This window comes from Danio rerio, chromosome 15, assembly GCF_052040795.2.
Source record: "Danio rerio strain M-AB ecotype USA chromosome 15, GRCz13ab, whole genome shotgun sequence".
NCBI lineage: Eukaryota > Metazoa > Chordata > Actinopteri > Cypriniformes > Danionidae > Danio > Danio rerio.
The window spans coordinates 46,242,501-46,265,000 of NC_141035.1; the positions used below are offsets into that span (position 1 = coordinate 46,242,501).

General features: G+C 34.6%; 1 protein-coding gene and 1 long non-coding RNA gene across 16 annotated transcripts in view; one reads left to right on the forward strand and one right to left on the reverse strand.

Moving 5' to 3' along the window:
- The window catches only part of LOC147840708 (uncharacterized), a 4,980-nt gene extending 1,710 nt beyond the window's left edge, over positions 1-3,270 (reverse strand). Inside the window, exons 1-2 of the long non-coding RNA XR_015509990.1 lie at positions 1,396-3,270; positions 1-981 (exon numbers count right to left, since the gene is read on the reverse strand). The exon at positions 1-981 is cut by the window's left edge and continues 279 nt beyond it. This is a non-coding gene — a long non-coding RNA (uncharacterized LOC147840708). The remainder of the gene's footprint in view (positions 982-1,395) is intronic.
- The window catches only part of actn4 (actinin, alpha 4), a 264,894-nt gene that overhangs the window by 77,330 nt on the left and 165,064 nt on the right, over positions 1-22,500 (forward strand). For 7 of the 15 annotated variants that reach the window (XR_015508353.1, XR_015508348.1, XR_015508349.1 and 4 more), the window contains exons 8-15: positions 2,154-2,239; positions 8,586-8,678; positions 11,597-11,827; positions 13,321-13,468; positions 15,176-15,326; positions 17,277-17,385; positions 17,476-17,616; positions 18,953-19,135. Coding sequence is in view for 7 of the 15 variants with exons in the window: in XM_087282428.1 (XP_087138554.1) it covers positions 2,154-2,239; positions 8,586-8,678; positions 11,597-11,827; positions 13,321-13,468; positions 15,176-15,326; positions 17,277-17,385; positions 17,476-17,616; positions 18,953-19,135 (1,142 nt within the window). In the remaining 8 variants the exon portion in view is untranslated. 15 annotated transcript variants of the gene reach the window in all.

The window sequence follows — 22,500 nt, forward strand, 5'->3', positions numbered from 1 at the left end:
AAAAAAAAGTTTTGCATGAAATAATTCTCATACTAAGTACTTTAGCTTAAGCACAGAAACATGACAAAACAGTGACACAGCAAAGACGAACTGCTGCTCTTGCTGTTTTCAAAAGACGCAAATGAAGATGCAGCTGTTTGTCTGCATTGCAGACAATCATATCCAAATCCATATCGATAGACAACCATATCCATGCTGGCACATAAAACCTAAGGATGTTCCATATTGAATCTAGTTTCGTTATGTAACTATTTATAGTATAGTAAATATTTATATCTATTTTTTTACTGAGGATTTGCACCATGTTTATTTGGACTTTATTTGGACTTTGACACATTATTTATTATTTTCTTATTTTTATTTGTTCTTTGTAAGTGGTGTTGTTTATAGTAACTGAAAATATATTATTTGGAAAAAGTCAAATTTGCTTCACTGTTCTATTATTTTGTAACATTTGTAACATACCGTATACCGCGAAACCGTCAAACCGTGGTATTGTTTTAGACGATTATCATACCGTGAAAAATTCATACCGTTACAACCCTACTCAGTAGTAGGCAGTTTCAGACGTAGCCAATGTGAATTCACCTCAGTAAAGCAGGCTAGGTGGAATAGCGCTATTTACTGATGTTTTGTTGTTAAACTGAATATAAATCTACATTATTTATGCTGTAAAAGGACCTTATGAAAGTGAAAATAGTCGCATCAATCTATCACCGAAAGATTTCAGTGGCTGAACAACACTTGTGTGCATATAACCCATTCATAGCAACACAATCTACATCAGCTCTGCGTGACTAAAATAGTTTTAAAACAGAGCATTACCTGTCAATCACAAATACTTCAGCCATGGTGTCGTCCTTTCTCCAGCGTGCAAAAATACCTCCTATATTGAGTCAGGATTTTAACAAGTTTTGATTCAGCATTTGATTTTTAGCACCGTCACACTCTCTCTCTCTCTCTGTCTCTCTCTCTCTCTCTCTCAGTTCAGTTCAGTTCAAGTTGCTTTATTGGCATGACATTAAATACAGTATTGCCAAAGCATTTCAAATATGAAACATGTTAAAACCATTGAAAATAATAATTAATAGTAATACAGATAAGATATAATGACACACACAAAAAAAAAAATACATTTGATAAATAAAATAATAATAATAGTAAAAAGTTTAAATTATTTAAATAAGACACAAATTTACATTAACCATTTCTTATGGTGTGTAGGGTATATACATATTTTGCAGCCAGTTCAAATGTCAATTCGTCCTCTCCGAGTATATGGTAAAGTTTTTCTGAGTCATTTAAATTAAAAAATGAATTGATCAATGTTTCAAATTGGGGGAAAAATATTTCTCTCTCTTTCTTTCTCTCTCTCTCTCTCTCTCTCTCTCTCACTCTCTCTCAGGCGTGCATGTGCAAACAGCAGATGTGTGTGAATGCATGCGCAGATGTACAAATCTACATTCGTTTGGGCTACTTATCAGAATTATGAGAATTATCGGCCTGACAATGTTTAATTGGATGAACTTTTTTTTTTTTTGTCTTATGCCTCACCCAGAATATAAAAGTGCATATAAATACATTTAGATCATTTACTTTAATCATTACTATTGGAATGTGAAGAGACTTTTAACCACCACAACAAAACATGTTTCTGAAGACAATCCCCTACTGCACCTTTAAACTCTTACCACCATTATAAAAAAATTTCACAAATGATTTGGCAACCATTAAACATCAGCTGATCAAATGGTTTGAATTTCTGCTTTTGGACGACATCAAACTTATACACTACACGGTTGAGTGTACACTGCATAGTGTGTCAATTAGGACACAACTTTAAACTCCACTATATTTATTTCACGAATAATTTGGTAACCATTAAACATGGCCAGAGAAAATAGTTTGAATTAAAAAAAACGTTTTGGATTTGGGATGACACGAAGCTTATACTATATATTGTTCACTAGTGTACAAGTGCATGAATAAATAGTGCGTCATTTGAGACGCAGCCTTAAACTGTTACCCCCATTTTTTTCCCCATGTCATTCAATGTGTGTCAATGCGTGTGTAACATGCACGTGTGTGCATTTGAGTCCCGTTTGCATCCCTGTGTGTGTGTGCATGCGTGTATAACTCTTGTTTTCCTGCAGACATTGTGAACACAGCACGTCCAGATGAGAAGGCCATAATGACCTATGTGTCCAGTTTCTACCATGCCTTTTCTGGAGCCCAGAAGGTACCAAATGACCCCTAACTCCCCCCCCCCCATCCCCGAACAGCTCTTCTTCAGCATGGCTTTTTCCGTCAGTCCTGGAATAATTAAAAGAGGACGCTGGTTAAAGCACACCATCAAACTTATGTGTTTTAACCATTCCTCTTCTGGCCCTTCTCTGGAATCTCTCAGCAGCGGATTGGCTCTTTCTCTCTCTTCGCGGGTTGCCAGGGTTTTAACGCAGGATTCCAGACCCCCCATTTCCCTTTCAATGGGGGAAGCCCATAAAATGCATTACAATCTCCTCCTATTTCTCCTCTCTCAGTGGGGACACACAGGCTTTGGGTTGCTTTGCTTCACCGCTGTCTCTTTCTCTCTCTTTTTTGTTCTCTGCTGGCTCCGCTATAGATATCGTGGGCACTCTGCGGCCGGATGAGAAGGCTATTATGACCTACGTCTCCTGTTTCTATCACGCCTTCTCAGGTGCTCAGAAGGTGAGAAGCCTTTGAACCCTGACTCTTGGCCTTGAAACTCTCGATGTCCGTTCATACCTGGTTTTATCGTCTTGGTTCGTTGATTTTTGCTCCTAATTAATACACAGGAAGGGCAAAAAACTCAATTAGTTCATGTTTCCTATGGTATTACATTAAATGTCCTGTGAAACTAAAATCAAAACAATTAGATGTTAGTTTAAAGGATATCTATTAGCTAATTTGCTTTAAAACACACGATTAGAAAATATAAAATAATATACAATACGATATAAGCATGTAAAGCTTGTGGTTTGTCACTTCTGCCTAAATGTATAAGGTTTTTTTTCACATCACTTCATACTTCAGTTTCTCATTAAATCTGACCAATCAAATGCTCTCTACTGTCCGACATGCCCCACCCCCTTATCAAGACTCTTCATTTGATGCGCTTGAGCTCAAACACTCACTGTGATTAAAGCAACCTCCTATTGGCTGTTTATTTTTTTTAAAGGGGAGGGGCTACTCTCTTCCACTCTTAGTTTTTTTTTTAGTTGTGATTAGGTCTAAATAAAACATTGAATTAAAAAAAATCACTTTTCAAAGCACTTAATTGGACCTTTTAATATAAAGTGGTCCCTTGTTAATCATGGGAGTTACGTTCTAATAACTCATAATAGGTAAAATCTACGATTTAGTCGTTTTTTTAATACAATTATTACAGACGTTTTAAGGCTGTAAAACCCCTCACTAAACTCTTTATACACTTTTCTCAGACAGGCATTAACATTTTTACACTTTTCTCTCCTGTTTAAATACTCTCAAAGTTCAAACTTTCATAGAAAAATAAGTCCAGTATTATAGAATGAAACCAAAGACTATAACCTGTTGTCAGGCGCAAACATTCATCTCTGTCAGCAGAAGGATCATAAAGTTGGCATCCAGCATAATGTTCTTTATCCTGTAGTCACTGATCCAGAAAGCTAAAGCAGACTCCATCCTTAAGGGGGTCGCACACCAGATGCACAGCGCACATGACAGTTGGAAGTAACACGCATCGGTAGCGCACATTCACATGTTATTTAAAATTATATTATTCAGATGATGCTCTGTGACACGGCAGAAATATAAACAGTGTCCTGTCCTGTAGTCAAAGTCAGCTTTATTGTCAATTCAGCCGTATGTACAAGACATATAGAGAATCGAAATTGCGTTACTCTCAGACCCAAGGTGCTTAACATTATTATAAAAAATATATATAAAGTTAGGCCCCATAAACAGCCACTAACTTGCGCCGCTGGTGTGTGTTCATGCTGATATCAACCTATGTTTACAATTTTAAAATGCGTAGCGCTGCGTGGTGCGGGGCATCCGGTGTCCCTTTTACAATGGTCTTGCTGCAGAACCCTTTTTGCATCCTTGCTGAAACTCATACTGCTAGCGATCGAAGATTTATGATAATTTGGCAAGCTGCATTATGTACTGTGCAGGAGACAGATTGACTGGTCTACAGCCAATCAGGACGCAGAACACAGTGCGCTGTTAAAAAATAAAATACAAAAAACAGGGGTGTCAAATTGCACACAAAAAAACGGCGAAACTGTGAGGCCGCAAAAAGTGAACTGCATTAAGCGAGGAACCACTGGAGTAGAATATTAGACAGCTGTTCTAAATCTATTAATGTTCTTTGATGTCGTAATTGGAATGCAAGAATTGTACACAAACGGAACATAATGTGAACATATAACCTTTCATATAACCTGGTTCTGAATGCATACGATCACACTAGTGTAATTAGAACATTTAGAGCGCACCTAATTCAACTGCTAAGATTCTAATTTGACGGTGCATGTTGAGGCATAGAAAGAGGTTGTATCTTTGTATCTTTTCTAGCAACAACAGCGGCGCCCATTACCCATCATAACAAATAATATGATCATTATTAAGCTGTTGGATTGAGGTAGGGGTAGATGCTAATAAATTAATGTGGAATTTATTAAATAATATAAATACTTCTCTTTAACTTCTGATCACACCTGTATCCCTTCTAGCAACAACAACGGCGCCCATTACCCATCATATAACAAATAATGTGATCGTTACTAAGCTGTTGGGTTGGGTTTAGGTTTGAGGTAGGGGTAGATGCTAATAAATTAATGCGGAATTTGTTAAATAATATAAATACTTCTCTTTAACTTCTGATCTGACCTGTATCCCTTCTAGCAACAACAATGGTGCCCATTACCCGTCATATAACAAATAATATGATTATTATTAAGCTGTTGGGTTGGGTTTAGGGTTGAGGTAGGGTTAGATGCTGATAAATTAATGCATAATTTAATAAATAATATAAATACCTCTATTTAACTTCTGATAGCAGCTGTATCCCTTCTGGCAACAACGGTGGCGCCCATTACCCATCATAACAAATAATATGATCATTATTAAGCTGTTGGGTTGGGTTTAGGGTTGAGGTAGGGTTAGATGCTGATAAATTAATGCATAATTTAAAAAATAATATAAATACCTCTAATTAACTTCTGATAGCAGCTGTATCCCTTCTAGCAACAACAGCGGTGCCCATTACCCATCATATAACAAATAATATGATCATTATTAAGCTGCAAGGTTGGGTTGGGTTGTGGTAGGGGTATATGCTAATAAATTAATGCTTCGTAGTCTAGTGGGAATGTAATGTACAGTTTTAAAAAGGCTTTATCTGGAATATACAGTAGGAACCATTGTTATTAATTTAATGTCCCAGTATACTCAATAAGTTCTTTGAATACAAGTACAAAATAAGTTGCAAACTCTTTTGATTAATGTACTAATAATGAATATGCCAGATGCCAATAACACTGATGAGAGCAATGTTTAGATGAGCCTATACAAATGCGCTGTAATAATGTCACATTAGGATGACTGCTTTCTTTACAGTATAGAAACAGACATAATCCAGTTGGATGCAGATCAGTTTATTCAATCTGGTCTTCCAACTCTATTGGCTCAACATATGGCGTTGACTTCTTCTGGGTTAGAAATTTGAAACAAACCACCAGATGCATGCCATCCTTTTTTTTATGCCAAAGCATGCATTCTTTGAGTCAACTGAGCCTCAAATGAAGAAGATATCCAGTTGACATTTTGAGGAATGTCAGATTTATAGCCAGCCGATCCTTTAATATGTAATCCAGCATGACTGCATGAACCCGAGCCAGAAACCAACTCAACTGAACCAGGTGTGAACGTGACATGAGTTGAGGCTGGATTTGATTGATCACAGCTTTGGGGCTTCACCATACCCAAATCATTGCCATCACCACTTTCTATACATGCACTTATTTTCCATGCACTATTATTAATACTCTTAATAGGTTTACTGGTATATCACAATTATGTTTAAAAGCTGAATTTTGCTGTTCGATGTTTCATATTTGCACTCTGTCATTCACAATATTGAGTTTACTACGCTCTGGAGTTACGGGTTTGATTCTCAGATGTTGTGTTGTTTGCCTACATAAGCATGTATCTTGATTTGGTTCAGTGTTGGGGAAGCTACTCTGAAACTATTATTTTACAAAAACATGAATAAACATTAAAGGTGCTGTATGTGTAAGTTCGACTCTTCTAATGGATAAGAATACAATAACATGTTTGCAGATATTTTAGAAACATGCCAAGTGAACATTTGGTCTCACTTTATTTTGATGGTCCGTTTGTTGATTATAAGTTACATTGCATCTACATGCCAACTAATTCTCATTAGATTATAAGTTGATTGTTAGGTTGGGGTTAGTGTAAGTTGACATGTACTTGCTAGTTTTCTTATAGTCAGTTAAATGTCTGTTGAAGTAGCAGAATCAGCAGATATTAAGCTGACAAATGGACCATTACAATAAAGTGTTACCGAACATTCTTGTTTATCTAAAAAAAAAAACAATGCATGTAATGTGAGTTACCTGCCGGAATGTCTGTCTTTGTTTTGGTCTCTTTAACTCGCTCTTCAATTCCTGCATAAATGTATATATGAATAATTAATAGTGCAGGCAGGTAAATAATAAAATTACTCGACTGTTGGGGGAATAAAAAGTGCTTAACTGAAAACTTTCAAACGCCTATTCATACTTGAACGTAGTTGTGTATTTACTTTTCCTCAGCTCAACATGCTAATGAGATTCCGTCTGTCAATCATCAGAAGCCAGTCAAAACAATCGGATGCAAAATTGTTGTAATGATCAACCAATAATGGCATAAAGACCGCCTTCTGATCATTTACAGACAGCCTCTCATCAGCATGTTGAGCTGAGGAAAAGTAACTACATAACTGCGTTCAAGAATGAATAAACATTTGAGTAATTTATTCAATTATTTATTAATTTGTTTGATTTTTGGCAGTAATTTAATGATTTATTTACTCATTTAAATATTTGCATATTTTTTTATTTATTTATTGTTTTGCATTTATTTACCTGCCCACACTTCTTAATTATATATATATATATATATATATATATATATATATATATATATATATATATATATATATATATATATATATATATATATATATATTATTTATTTATTTATTTATTTATTTACAAAGTAATTTGTTTACGAAGTAATTTGTTTATGAAGTAATTTGTAGATATATTTTATATTCATTTATTTATTTGCATATTTGTTTGTTTTATTATTGCAGTAATTCATAGATTTATTTACTCAATTATTTATATATTTGCGTATTTATTTAATTATTTATTGTTTTGCATTGATTTACCCACCCACAATATTATTTATTTATATATATATTTATGCAGGAATTTGTGGATTTTTTTTTTTTAAATATACACTTATTTATTTGCATATTTATATATTTGTTTTATTTATGCATGGATCTATTTACATATTCATGTATTTGCATATTTATTTATTTATTTATTGTTTAGGCTGGTTTCATCCTCCATATGCAGGTTTACTAAATCAAATGTAAAAAAAAAAATAATAATAATAGTATTTAGCTGCTTGAAAAGCTACATTGTATGTAAAATAGCGGAGCTACTGTCAATCTACAAAGTTACTTGGTGCTAGCTACCCCCAACACTGATATTTGTTTGTAGTTTTGAGCTGTTCGGTGAAGTTTTAGCGCTGCCAGATACAGTATATGTAGAACTACCCATTGATTTGTTCTGTTTCCATGTGAAGTGAAGCCAGAAGTTTCTCACCGTAACTGTTTAAATGTTTTTTAGCACTTCACACCAGCGTTTTGAACACTTTCTTTGTTTCAGCGTTAGTTAAAGCTGTAAAGAGCCCTGAAGAGATCGTCCACTGGTGGTATCAAAAAATTGAGAATGTAAATTTGATTTTTGCAAAAGCATGTACATTTTTTGCAGCTACTACACAGAAACTAACCAGTTTTGGTGTTTTGCATGGAACAGTATGATATGGTTAGCTTACAAGTGAGGTAATGTTGATGTTTAACCGAGTCTTATTTTTCGTTTGACTAGTTTTGACGCATGTTATTGTGTGTAAAGCACATGGTTTACTTAACAACACATGGAGTTTTGTTTCATTGTGTGCTCAATACCTTTTTTTGCGTGTGGTTGGATGTAATTTTAAGGCACTTTACGCTAAACCCACCAAATCCATTAAACCATTTGCTAGTCAAAACTAAAGCAGCATCTTGACATTTACAGATGTGAAAACTTCTTGAACGAAGTGTATTGTGTATACTGTATCACACAGCTTTTGAACATACGGTATACACTATATATTTGTGTAGTAAACAGTATGGTGTTTTTCTTTTTTTCTTTTTTTTTCTTTTCTTTTTGGAGTGTATTAGAACACTTTCCCGTTTAGAAAATGTGTTGTTTCATTATTGCATTTGTCCCTTTCTGTGATAGGCTGAGACGGCAGCCAATCGTATCTGCAAGGTTTTGGCAGTCAATCAGGAAAACGAGCACCTGATGGAGGACTATGAGAAACTGGCCAGCGATGTGAGTCCAAGACAAGAATTATTTGTTGTATTTTGTTGTTTATGTGCTATTTATGTAGAGTAAATGTGTACATGCATTACATTTGAAGCATAATGATTAAGCATCCTGTGAAATTGTAAATATTCTGTAAAAAAAAAATATATATATATATATATTTTTATATATATATATATATATATATATATATATATATATATATATATATATATATATATATATATATATATATATATATATATATATATATATCTAAGTAACACACATTTTTCAACAAAATAGTTTCAATAACTAATGCCTAATAACCACTTAGTTATGATTATATCATATTTGTAAAGTTTTTTTTTTAGATATTTGACATATTTTACATTTTTAAATACCAGTATTTAGCTTGAAGTGCAATTTAAGAGCTTAACTACAATAATTGAGTTAGCTAGGCAAATTAGGTTTATTAGGCAAGTCATTGCATAACAGTGGTTTATTCTGTAGCCAATGAAGAGAAAAATAGTCATAAAGGACTAACAATATTGACCATAATATATATATATATATATATATATATATATATATATATATATATATATATATATATATATATATATATATATATATATATATATATATATATATATATATTTTTTTTTTTTTTTTTTTTAATTAAAAGTTGCTTTTATTCCAACCAAACTTAAAGAAATCAGACGTTCTCAAGAAAAAAAAAATCATTGTATTTATCATTGTAACTATAATATTTATAGCTTTGTTAATCATCACTTGGGAACAGGCGTGCTCATTTCAGTGAACTGACAACCACTGCTCATTAACCAAAGATTTGAAAATAAATTATGCAACTATGCAAATTAGTGTTTTTACAATACTGGAATTCGATTCCACTGAAATATTAGAAACGTCCATTTCCCGCGAACATTTGAGCTCTGTTGTGTGCATTCTTAAACAGTGCTGATTTGTCATTGCGTTCATATGCTCAACAGAAATGACTTATCATTAACAGGTTCACAGGTCATCAGTTCACCCAAACTCAACTCAGTTTACTGAGTGTAACCACAGATAATGGGACACTGGAGCGTTTTAAAGCCGTGAAAATCAGTCAATTCATCAGCAGCTCGATCGTATGTCAGCTATAAACAGACCAGCTGATCTTTGCTCCTTTAAATTGCTGCAGTGTCCCTGTATCTGTGGTTACACTCAGTGAACAGCGGTGAGTTCGGTGAACTGATAACCTTCTCGGCCAATCACAGTCATTTCTGTTGAGCATGTGAACACGAAGAAAATTGACGTTTTTAAAAGTTCCGTATCCATTCGTATTGAAATCCAGTCTCGTGACAACCCTACTTGGGAATAAAGATGCTCATTTTGGGTAATTTTCCCAACCGACAACCGAATATTAACGTTAATGATATGTATGTTAACGACCAGATCAATTAACATATGTTAAGTGTTTACTTTTTATTTAAAAACAAAAAAGGTTTTATTTACAAAGTCAAACTCTAACTTGGCTCTAAAAGGTTCTTTCTGCGAACCAATCTGCATTTTTAATCCACGCACGAAGACCAATCAGGATCAGCTTTCTTTGTCATTTCCCCAGACTGCTCCATTGATAGCGGGAAACATCAGAAAGACAAAATCACAAAATAATGCTGCACCACACAAGATTAAGAGGCTTTTAGAAACATTTTTTTGACACTGAGATAAAATGTTATATTTTACACTGCTAAAAAGAAATGAATATTAAAGAACATATAAATTAAATGTGAAATATTTTTATTTTTGTATATATGTTAAGTGAAACATTTTTCAGTGTTTATTAAACTCATTTGCTCATTGTTTGTTTTATTTAAAGTCTTTAAATTTAATATTAAGCCCTGAAGGGCAAATCTTTAATTTAATTTATGCAAATATAATTCAATAATTCATATAAGGCATAAAACATAATAAATATTACTATATTAGTAAGATAAATTTAACATCTGCACTGGACAAAATATTTAGCACAGCTTTGTATGTTTAATTTGAACAAGAAAAAATATTCATCCTAAAACATGAAATAAATGTTATAGAAAGCAAAAAAATTACTTTCTCAAGCATCAACATATTGTTGCAACATTAATTTATAAATTTTTTGACTGTATTTCTTGAAAAGTAATGCTTCAATGAATGATCTGCCAGACAGAACCTTATTATTCCAAGTGGAAAATGACTTTTCAGAATTAAAAGGTTCTATCTGCATTTACCCTTTTTTTTTTACTCCAATTTGCAAATGTAAGAGAATTTTGATCATTTACATTTAGAGTGTATTTAGGGTCTCTGTCATGTTAATGTATGAAAGAGAAATGTTACACACATTGTTTGCTATATGGAATGCAAAACCTTTGAAGCTCAATATCTCAAAATCATTTAGAACGCAGATAGAACCTTACAATTCCAAGGTGAGGAAATTAATAACGAGTAATTACATTGAATTATTTAATAAACAAAGACTATGCATTGATACTTTACATTTGATTATTTAATTACTGTATACCTGAATATAGTTTGACTCCAAAACATAAAAATTTTGCTTATTTAATTTGTATGCATTTTTTTTAATTTATCTGTGCTTGTATATGGTTTATATTTTTTGCACTCCCCTACAGAATCATCCCAATCATTCTAAAATTATAAATAATAATAATAATCTTTCCAAAGAGTTATTCAAGTCTTCTAATGAAACTGTATTCATATCACAATATGTATTGCAGAACAAAAAAAATCGCAATGTTAGACTTTTTCAATATCATGCCGCCCTAATAAGCACCTGCATTTTAAACTGGCTACCCAGCGTGTTTTACTTATAATTTCTCAGATGTGTTTTTGTTAAACCCCTAATCATTATTCATTGTGCATGTGTGTTATTTCCTCTACAGCTGTTGGAGTGGATTCGTAGGACAATCCCATGGTTGGAAAACCGCGCTCCAGAGAAAACCATGGCAGAAATGCAGCAGAAACTGGAAGATTTCCGCGATTACCGTCGTGTTCACAAACCTCCCAAAGTTCAGGAGAAGTGTCAGCTAGAGATCAACTTCAACACGCTGCAGACCAAACTCCGTTTGAGCAACCGACCGGCCTTCATGCCATCTGAAGGACGCATGGTGTCGGTAAGAAACATGTAACGCATGTGCAATGGGGAATATGCACAAGGACTTCATTTACAGTCAGAAATATAATCTAAAGCAGTGGCGGTTCAAGCTTAAATGGCATCCTGGATGAATCACCCTCATATATGCCCCACAATCCCCCCCCTCCCCCAAAACTATCTAGTTTTAGAAAAAGGACGATTAAACATGTAAATAAAAAAAAGTATTGTTTTAACCCTAGGCTATTCAGTTCATAAGATCAGTTCAAACTTTTATGAAGTTTTATATTAAAATCACTTGTTCACTGTATAAAAATGTTACATTTTGAAATATTTATAATTATCGATTACAGTATATCGGCGATCGGCCTCCAAATCTTAAGAGTTATCAGGTATCGATATCGGCCCAAAAATCCAAATCGGTGCATCCCTACTAATTTTTATATTTCTTATAAATAAAACTAATATTAATACTATTATCATTATGATTATTATTATTATTATTATTATACTATTATTATTATTATTATTATTATTATTATTATTATTATTATACTATTATTATTTTATTATTATTATTATTATTATAAATAATATAACAACATTATAAACAACAGAAAACCTTAATGTAAAGTCCTTAATGTAACTGGAAAACAAATTAAAGACAAGACTGGAGTGAAATGCCAAAATCGAAATATTTTGCCTGAATATTAATTATGACAATTCTATTGAACACAAAAAAATATGTTAAAGAATTATCTGTTCATCTTAGACCCGACTCATGGCCGAGAATTAATCTTACCTCCCTGACTCTCTCCCTGCTTTCTGCTTCATAGCCATGCTTGGTTAAAATAAGATCATCATCATATTGTAAGCTTCAGTTTTGTCAACTTGCAAAACTCGATGCGTGTCGACATCTTTGAGGATGACATACGTTTGGTAATGACCTATTTGGCTTTCCATAGTAAACAAGAGCAGGAGCAGGAGCAGCACTAGGCATGCTGGAATGGTTTTCTGTGTGCATGTGTCAGGTTGCTTTCACCAGCATTGCTTCAGTTGCACATAATAACAAATTTGCACGAGCAAACAACGCCAAATGTGAGTGGTCTCTAACGTCTGTATTCTGGGATTACCACTCTAAATTAATACATTTTCATAAAGTAAATCGTATCTCAAAGCTTACTGGGGCACAGATGATTTTTACTGTGCCACGAATTTTTTATTTTTATTTTTTGCACCGATTTCCCATGCTGCCCCCTGCAAGGTGATCACCCCGATTGCCCATGCCTAAATCCGCCACTGATCTAAATATCTAGTCAAACATTACGCACTGTCATCTTGAGAAATTATAATTAGAAATGAGTTATTAAAACTATTATGTTTGGAAATATGTTGAAAAAAATCTTCTCTCCATTAAATTGAATTGGGGGGAAAATATACAGGGGGGCTAACAATTCAGGAGGGCTAGAAATTCTGACTTCAACTGTACCTGATAAGTGTATTCTTCATCTTCAGGATATTAATGGTGCGTGGCACAAACTGGAAGGGGCAGAAAAAGGCTATGAAGAGTGGCTCCTGAATGAGATCCGTCGCTTGGAGAGACTTGACCATCTTGCAGAAAAGTTCCGTCAGAAAGCAGCCATCCATGAGGGCTGGACAGACGGTATGGATGCATATATTAATTCCAGGTTCCCAGGGCTCATGCAATTTCTGGAATAGCATGGAATTTCAATATGTCAATTCCAGAGACAGGGCTCGAAATTAACTTTTTTACTTGGTAGCGCCGGTGCTCCCAACTTCAAATATTTAGGAGCACCAAAATAAATTTAGGAGCACCAAAAAAAATTTAGGAGCACCCACCAAAAATGAATGAGCACCGCTGCAAATTGCTTTTTAAGGCATTTATTGTATTTTAAAACAACATCAATAGGACTGACAAAAACCAGAAACAACTATTGAACTAATGCTGAGAAGACATTGATATTTGTGTGCAATAATTCCAAAATGAATGTCTAATAATTAGGCTATAGAATATTAGTGATGATGAAAATGACAATAATAGTAACAATGAATTACATTTCTCATTATGATACTGCCTTGAATGTGCATGAATGTAGGTTATCTGCTATACAAAGTCTGTTACTTTGTGAAAAATAAATGTATAGTTTGCATCAAACAAAAATGAAGCATTGCAGTAAGAAATATTGATTTTGTACTGCTTTTTATATATGCATGTCAATTTAATAAATAATATTTCTGCTACAAAACAAACAAAAGATTATAATAAATCATTCAATTCAATGATGAAAGCTGCAAAGCAGTCATCAGTAAATAAATAAAAAATAAAAATAATATACACCTCAAAAAAGAATAGACAAAAGAAAGAAAGTAAAGTCTCACTTCTATCACTCTTTAAAAGATTTGGTTTCAGTTTGTGTCAATTTAAAGGTTCAGTCTGAGATGATCTTCATTTCTCTGTGTTAGTGGAAAAGCAGGCGAGTCAGCTGACCCAATTTATGAGCAGCATTCTTGCGGTGACATCCGGCGCAATATCGCTCTTTGTTATGAGCCGCAGTTTCAGTGTAAACTTAGTAAAGGCGAGCTTCTTTGGCGATGAAATGTACAGTATTAGATTTGACTTTTAGCGGACATTTGCGCTGAACACGCAGTGAATGCGACGCATGGACATTCGGGCGCCTTCTCCAAGAAGCGCGTACTCGATTGATCTCAGCTGGTGGATCATTATTCACCACGTGACGTGTCATGATCGCTCTCATCTGCGCCTCAATTTTAGGTGGAGTTTGCAAACCTGTGTGCTTTAAGTTTTTACTCTTCAGCCTTTTGCATTTCCCGTGGTCATAAAAGCTCCTTCCCTGTCATCTGACAGCAGAATACCTTGAGTGATTGACAGCTAATATGAACCAATATAGCGGCAGGGAAGAGCGATTCAGCACGTTTTTACAAAAAATCAAAACAGGTCGCACTACAACTATTATCTGCAGTCGCACTAATGCTCCCATATATATTATGAGGTCGCATAGATTAATTTTCGGGCGCATATGCGACCAAAATGGTCGCAATTTCGAGCCCTGAGAGATATCGAAACGTATATTAAAATGTTTTATAAAAGGTCAAAACAAATATTTCGAATGGATTTTAATTAATTCACTATTTTTAATAATAAAATATGTCAAAAAAACATATTTTTATTTGTAATTGCTGCTGATTATAGTTTGGCAGACAATCGAAAATTGGTATCATCGAGTCACACTTACCAAAAAAATCATGAATCAACAAAGAAAATTGCAATCTCTAAACAAAAAGTCTGCAGTCCGTTTAGATCTTAATATGTCTGTCTGCTTGTGTTTAGGTAAAGAGGCCATGCTCACACAAAAGGACTATGAAACCGCATCCCTGTCTGAGATTAAAGCTCTCCTGAAGAAACACGAGGCCTTCGAGAGCGACCTTGCCGCCCACCAGGACAGAGTGGAGCAGATTGCCGCCATCGCACAGGAGCTCAAGTGAGAAAAAGACAAATAAAATGAAATGGGGGCAACCAATAATAACACCGAAAATTAATTAAATTCAACACAATATGGGTGGAAAGTTAAAAATGTAGGTATGTGATGCCCGATATATCGGCGGCCGTATCGGTATCCGTTGATAACTGCTTAAAGATGTTAGCATTATTGGTTTGATAAGAAAATTAGGTTTAAATGTTACAGCTGAAATTTGAGAAAGCTTTAGATCAATGGTCTCAAACTCAATTCCTGGAGGGCCGCAGCTCTGCATAGTTTAGCTCCAACCGCCTCTGACTCACACCTGCTTAATAGTCTGTAGTAGTCTTGAACACCTTCACTGGTTGGATCAGCTGTGTTTGATTAGGGTTGGAGCAAAACCGTGCAGAGCTGCGGCCCTCCAGGATTTGAGTTTGAGACCCATGCTTTAGATAGAGATGCCTGATTTATTGATGACCATATTTGTATTTATTGATGCTTATCATTTGCTATGGTTATCACAACGATGAGAAAATTAGGTTGCAATATTAAAGTCAGTGCTTTAGTTATGAGGATTCTTGATGTATCGGTGGCCATATTTAAGTTGGCCGATATATGCTTGCTTTTTTCATGTTATCATTAAAAAATTAGGCGTAAATCTTACAGTTGGTAGGCCTTTTATGATAGGGATTTTTTGTTGTGTGATTATATTGTAACAGAAATTGTTGTGATAAGCGATATTATTGTCATTTTGAGATCATTTTATGCCACTGATTATATAATGATCGTATAACAGCAGCATAATAATGCAAAACATTTTAAAATACTGATCATTCTTAAGGTTATTTAGATTCTGTAATTTGATGTTAAAGAGGTAAGTGTCCTATAATATAAATATTAAATGTTCTATTTGGTAAATAACTAATTATAAACTTTGACAGCGGTAAGGTAATCAAACGTCATCGTAAAATGGCTTTAACGTTATTTGTAAATGCTTGAGTATCTATTGCTATGGCAAAAATGATTGCGTTCATCAAGTATTGCACGACAAGTCGATATATTGATTATCGTGACAGGCCTAACAGTCGGTACTTCTGAGTTTTTGTAATGGATTCCTGATCTATTGTGGCCATATTTGTGTTGGCTGATAAATGCCTTTTTTTTTTTATTGTCGTTTGTATTCAGACGACTATTAGGTTGAAATATTAAAGTCAATACTTGAGAAAGTTTTGGTTATGGTAGCTTGATATATATCGATGGCCATATTTGTGTTGGCTGATAAATGCTTATTTTTTTATTGTCGTTTGCATTATAAGAAAATTAGGTTGAAATATTAAAGTCGGTACATAAGAACGTTTTAATTACTAATGCTTGATATATGCCATGTTTGTGTTGGACTTAAAATGCTTAATTTTATTATCGTTATTTGTATGAAAAGGAAATTAGTTCAAAATATCAGTCGATATGGATATATTTGGCCATATTTGTGTTGGCTGATGAATTGATTGACGTATTTGTGTTAGCTGATAAATGCTTATTTTTGTTATGGTAATCTGTAGAAGAAGAGGTCAACACATTAAAGTCGGTAGGCCTACTAATTTATAAATGCTTATTGTTTTATGATAACGTTATTGGTAAAATAAAGTTGGTACTTAAAGTTTTAGTTAATGATGCTTAATTCATCTCGATTGACATTTGCAATGACCGATGAATGATTATCAATATGTTATCTTTACTATAAAACAAGAATAAAATTTTAAAGCACATTAAATTAAGCATTATTTCCACCTGTGTTGTGTTGTCTGTGAAAGAAACAAAAGGACATCAGTTTTTTTTTTAGTCGGGGTTGATATAAAATTCATATTCATCAGCTTATATACTGGTTTTCTGCTTCGCATATCAGCCCAAATTTCCGTATTATTACATTGCTAGCTTTAGTGCTGATTTTCAGTCTATTTTGTTCCTGTATGTTAGTGAGCTGGACTACTACGACTCCCCGAGCGTAAATGCACGCTGTCAGAAGATCTGCGAGCAGTGGGATGCTCTGGGCTCCCTCACACAGAACCGCAGAGAGTCTCTGGAGGTACACACACTTTCTGTCAACAACAGCTTTCTGGCATATTCATAGTGTTTATCAAACTGACTGTGTGTGAATGTGTGTGTGGTCTCGCAGAGAACAGAGAAGCAGCTGGAGTCTATCGATGAGCTGTACCTGGAGTACGCCAAGAGAGCGGCACCATTCAACAACTGGATGGAGGGCGCCATGGAGGACCTACAGGACATGTTCATTGTGCACAACATCGATGAGATTCAGGTAGAGCAAACTGTTTTGATTTCTTCATCATCTGATTTAACAATCACTTTCAAATGGTGATCAAAACAGCGCTTAGTAGGGCTGTGCAATTAATCGAAATTAAAGTTCGATTTCAACTTTGCATCCAGTGATTTAAAAAAAAAAATTCATTGAGATAAAATAATTGTGTTTGCAGAAGTTCAAATTTGTTCCTCCCAAAACTCATTTTCACATTGAAATGAAGTAATCATGCAAGTATATATATATATTGTTATTAAACATTTTGGACAAATGGCCCACTAACAGTTGTGTTAAATAATTGTGATTGCAACCCAGCACTCAGGCTACGTTCACACTGCTGAATCTGATTGTTTTGCCCACATGTGACTCAGGTAATGACTGTTTAAACAGGCCCCAACCGACTGCAATCTGATCCTTTCACTTCAGATCTGTGCCACTTCCATATGTAGTCCTAAATCAGACACAGGTCTGATGTTTTGCAATGCGATCGCAGTGTGAACGGTTTGTCGGATTTTGTTATTTGAGCGACATGCGTCCTCATTCTGTGCTGCAAACGTCATCTACTACTCAGCAGCGTAGTAGAACACCACATAGGGCAATAACTTTACCACAGTGTCAGACATGCCCCGCCCCCTTCAAGACGCTTCTTATTTGATGCGTTTGAGCTCAGACAAAAACAAAATGCCATTGGCTGATATTTAAAAAGGGGAGGAGCTACTCTGTCCCACCCTTTCTTTGTCAAGTACTGAATAAAATTAGCAAATTTCAAAGCAACTCATGACACATTTAAAGGGGAAATTGCTCTAGATGCCATAGACAAAATATCAATATTGCAATGATCTTAATTAACTTAAACATATTTTTGCAATGCCCTTTTTTTTAGTGAGGCATTTTTTTTCTCTGGAAAGACTTTACACTTATTATTTTTAACTGAATGCTTCAATAAAAATCTTTATAATAAATAAATCTTTAAAAAAACAAAACAATTTTTGATTTTTTTTTTATTATTATTGTTGATGCCTTTTTATTGTTGTGCACAGATGTTTTATAGAAAAAAGTTTAATATTGAAAAGTTGTATAAAGTAAATAGTATAAAGTTTAATTATAAAATGTTCAATTTTAAAATATTGTGTAAAAATAAATAATATAAAGTTTAATTATAAAGTCTCATGTAAAGTAAATATTATCTGTATTTTTATTATTTATTTTTTATTTTTGGATCTTTTTTTTTTTTTAACATTTCTTTTTGTTTCATTGCTGGTATTTCTGGTTAGTGTTTTTTTCCGAATAAAAATTTCAGATCCCTTTCACTAACTCTACCTCTCTCTTTCTTCAGGGTCTGATAACAGCTCATGAGCAGTTCAAATCAACTCTTCCAGAGGCAAATAAAGAGCGGGAAGCTATCCAAGCCATCCAGGCCGAAGTTCAGAAAATTGCAAATTACAACGGCATCAAACTGGCTGGAAACAATCCTTACACCACCATCACCCCGCAGAGCATTGACAAGAAGTGGGAGAAGGTAAGATCTGTTTATATACGGCCCCGTTTAAATGCGACCCAATTCTGATTATTTTTTTGCTCGTATGTGACACAGATCGGATCTGTTCTATGATTGTGTTAACACGAAAAAAAATTGCATGCTTTCGGATATTCAGAGATGGGTTTCAGGCCTCCTTCATAAGTGGAAATAAATCGGATAAGTGACAATGTGACTATCATGTAAACATGCAGATCAGATTTATTGATTGTGTACATCATTAAACTTGCAACATTGTGGTACTTCTTCACGGTTTAATGATGTAGAAGGAAGAGCGTGTGTGGAGACGCTGATGCGGTAAACAACAACAACAGAGGAAACATGGAGGAGGAAAGTGGTCAGTCAACACAGTTTGCTCCCACCAGATCTGAGATCTCTCTCGTACCCACACATTCCTCTGAATGGTGGAGGACACCATATAAACCATAGGCGCAAGCTGCGATGATGGCCCTTTCCCTCCTTCTACGCCTAAAAATCATTTTGAATATGGGCGAACTTCGCATATTTCGCCGCATTAAAATCTAGACAATTTCTTATTTCTTCCATCGTGGCTATTGTGGCACAGATGCTAGAACCGACCTTTATGCATGCAACGCGATGTTGTCAAGTATTTATCAAGTGTATACACATTAATCATAAATGGATCACAATTAAAAGAACATGTAAACGAACAGGCAAAAAAAAATTGAAATAGGCCACAAATCAGAATTTGGCATCAAGACCTGACAGTGTAAAAGGGGCCTGAGAATGGCAAACAAGTAATCCTGCACACCATCAATAACTGCTCAATGTATTATGTGTAATGTTTTGTTCTCCTGACCTTCATCACACATCGTATATGACTTATCAGTGTTGTTAATTGTCTAGGATTTTTTTTGTGCAGTGCGTGATGGGGTATATGCCGAAGCATGCTAATAGGACTTTTAAATTGCCAGTAACCTGGGTTAAGCGCTTCCGGCGAATTAAATGCCAATGCAAAATCCGGTGCGTTTAAGGTCTGTATCCTTTAAAAATCAACGATCTTCACTGGCTGAGTGATATTCGATTTAAAGTGGGTCTCAGATTGTACAAGAAGCCATGCATTAAATTACATTTCCCCCGCCATGTCTTTATAATATGAGCATTTATTTTACCCCACTATATTCAATTGAGCTGCTGCGCTAGCCCGCCGATTCTGACGGGCGCGTGCGAGTAAACAGCTTTTTGTCTTGTTTTACGCTTGATCAACCAAATAAATGCTAAAGTTTATTTAACTGAATGTATTTTAATGACATTGCAACATCGATGCTGTATAAGGAACCGTGTAATATGGAAAAAAAGTTCACAATAACAGGTCACCGGAAGTGTATCAGCATTAGAACAGCACTAGCTCGGCATATACCTTATTATTAGGAAACATTTATGATTATAAATTATACATAGAACAAATGCTGCCGTCAAAATTGAAGTAATTTTATTTGGGCATAAAGAAAATTCTCTGTTAAATGTCAATGTGGGATCATTGGCCCCACATGTTATCCAATTTGAAAGAAATCTCTGTGTTATGTTTGATGAAAACTTTAAATTTGACATACAGATCAGGGGTGCATTTCCAGAAACCATCGTTAGCCAACTAAGGTCGCAAGTTCCATCATTACAAACATAGTTCATTGATTTAGTGTTTCCCAAATCCATCGTTCCAATGAACATTCGCAAACTGCATCACAAACTTGTGTGCTTGCAACTACACCTCTGGAGCTGTAGTTAGAAACATAATTCCTGTCTGTTTTCTATTCCCAGTTATCCCCCCTATGCCCTATTTGTTTAGAGCACAGGTGTCAAACTCAGTTCAGGCTTGTTTGAAACCTACAGGTAAGTGTGTTGGAGCAGGGCTGGAACTAAACTGTGCAGGGCTTTGGCCCTCCAGGAAATGAGTTTGACACCCCTGGTTTAGAACATTCCAACATTTAACCTTAGAGTGATTTTTTTTTTTAAAGCATTAAAGTCATCATTCTTAGATGTAATTTGCTTCCAAAGTATTTTTACAGTTCAGTTTTAGCGATCTTCATATTGACAACTGTGCTCCATTAGCAGTGCACTTTGAAAACGTTGATACTATTTGGAACATAGTCATGGCTGATGACGAAAGCTATAGGTGACCTATTATAAGTGGAATTTATGTTACAAATAATGTACAGGGGGAAATAACTGGGAATAGAACACAGCCAGGAACTATGTTTCTAACTACAGCTCCAGAGGTGTAATTGCAAGCATACAAGTTTGCGACACAGTTTGCGAATGTTTGTTGGAACAATGGATTTGGAAAACACTAAGGGCTCTATTTTGACGGTCCATGCGCAAAACGCAGGGCGCAAACGCTTTCAGGGCGTGTCAGAACGCATTTTTGGACGGGAAAATCCGCTTTGCGCCGTGGCGCATGATCTAAAAGAGTTGAGTTTATTTTCTTAATGAGTTACAGGTGTGTTTTGAGAATAAACCAATCAGAGTCTCATCTCCCATTCCCTTTAAGAGCCAGCTGCGTCACACCAAGAGCGCATTCGCTATTTACAGGATGCAAAGTCTAAGTGGAAAACCTGAGCATTTCACTAGCAAACAGTTAACAGTTTTTTTTAACAGAAAACAGTTAAACAGAGCATCTACCACTCAAGAATGAGAGATAATGGATCTACTTTCACTTTCGCTCTTGGATAGGGAAACCTTTACGTACAGACATTAATTAGTCTATAAATAATTAATTGCGTTTGTTAAGCGCAAATATTCGTTTTAAAACTATTTCTAAATTCAGTTCTAATTTCCAGCAAACGAATAAATGAACAATAATAACGAAGTGTGTTCAAAAACCTGAGTTATATCGTAAAACACATGCTGTGCCCCATATGGTCTAAAACCTGACAGGTGGGCAAATCTAAGCTTGTTTTTAATAAAACAAATATAAATATGGATATAATCAATAATACTGCTAATAATAATAACATTATACAAAAGCAAATTGTTATGAATGAACTGAAAAAGCCTCCCGAGATGAAGAGACATAAAAGCAGTGATTTTTCATATTTATGTAGGCTAGAAAATAATGTTTTGAAATATTTTAATCCTTTATATTTATATCCTATATATATTCTTATTATATCCTATATATATCCTAATTATTTACATTTTTTACATGTAAAGATATTTGCCTATTGCTCTCTTGTGTGTATTAAGCAGTGTGTAAGCGAGGCGCAACTCTGCGCTGGAGTTTAGACCGGGTTTGTTTTGGTCTAATGAAAAATCTATTTTAGTTTTTCAAAATAGCAACGCGCCAGCGGTCCGCCTCAGAACGCCTTTCTTTTTAGACCAGAACGCCT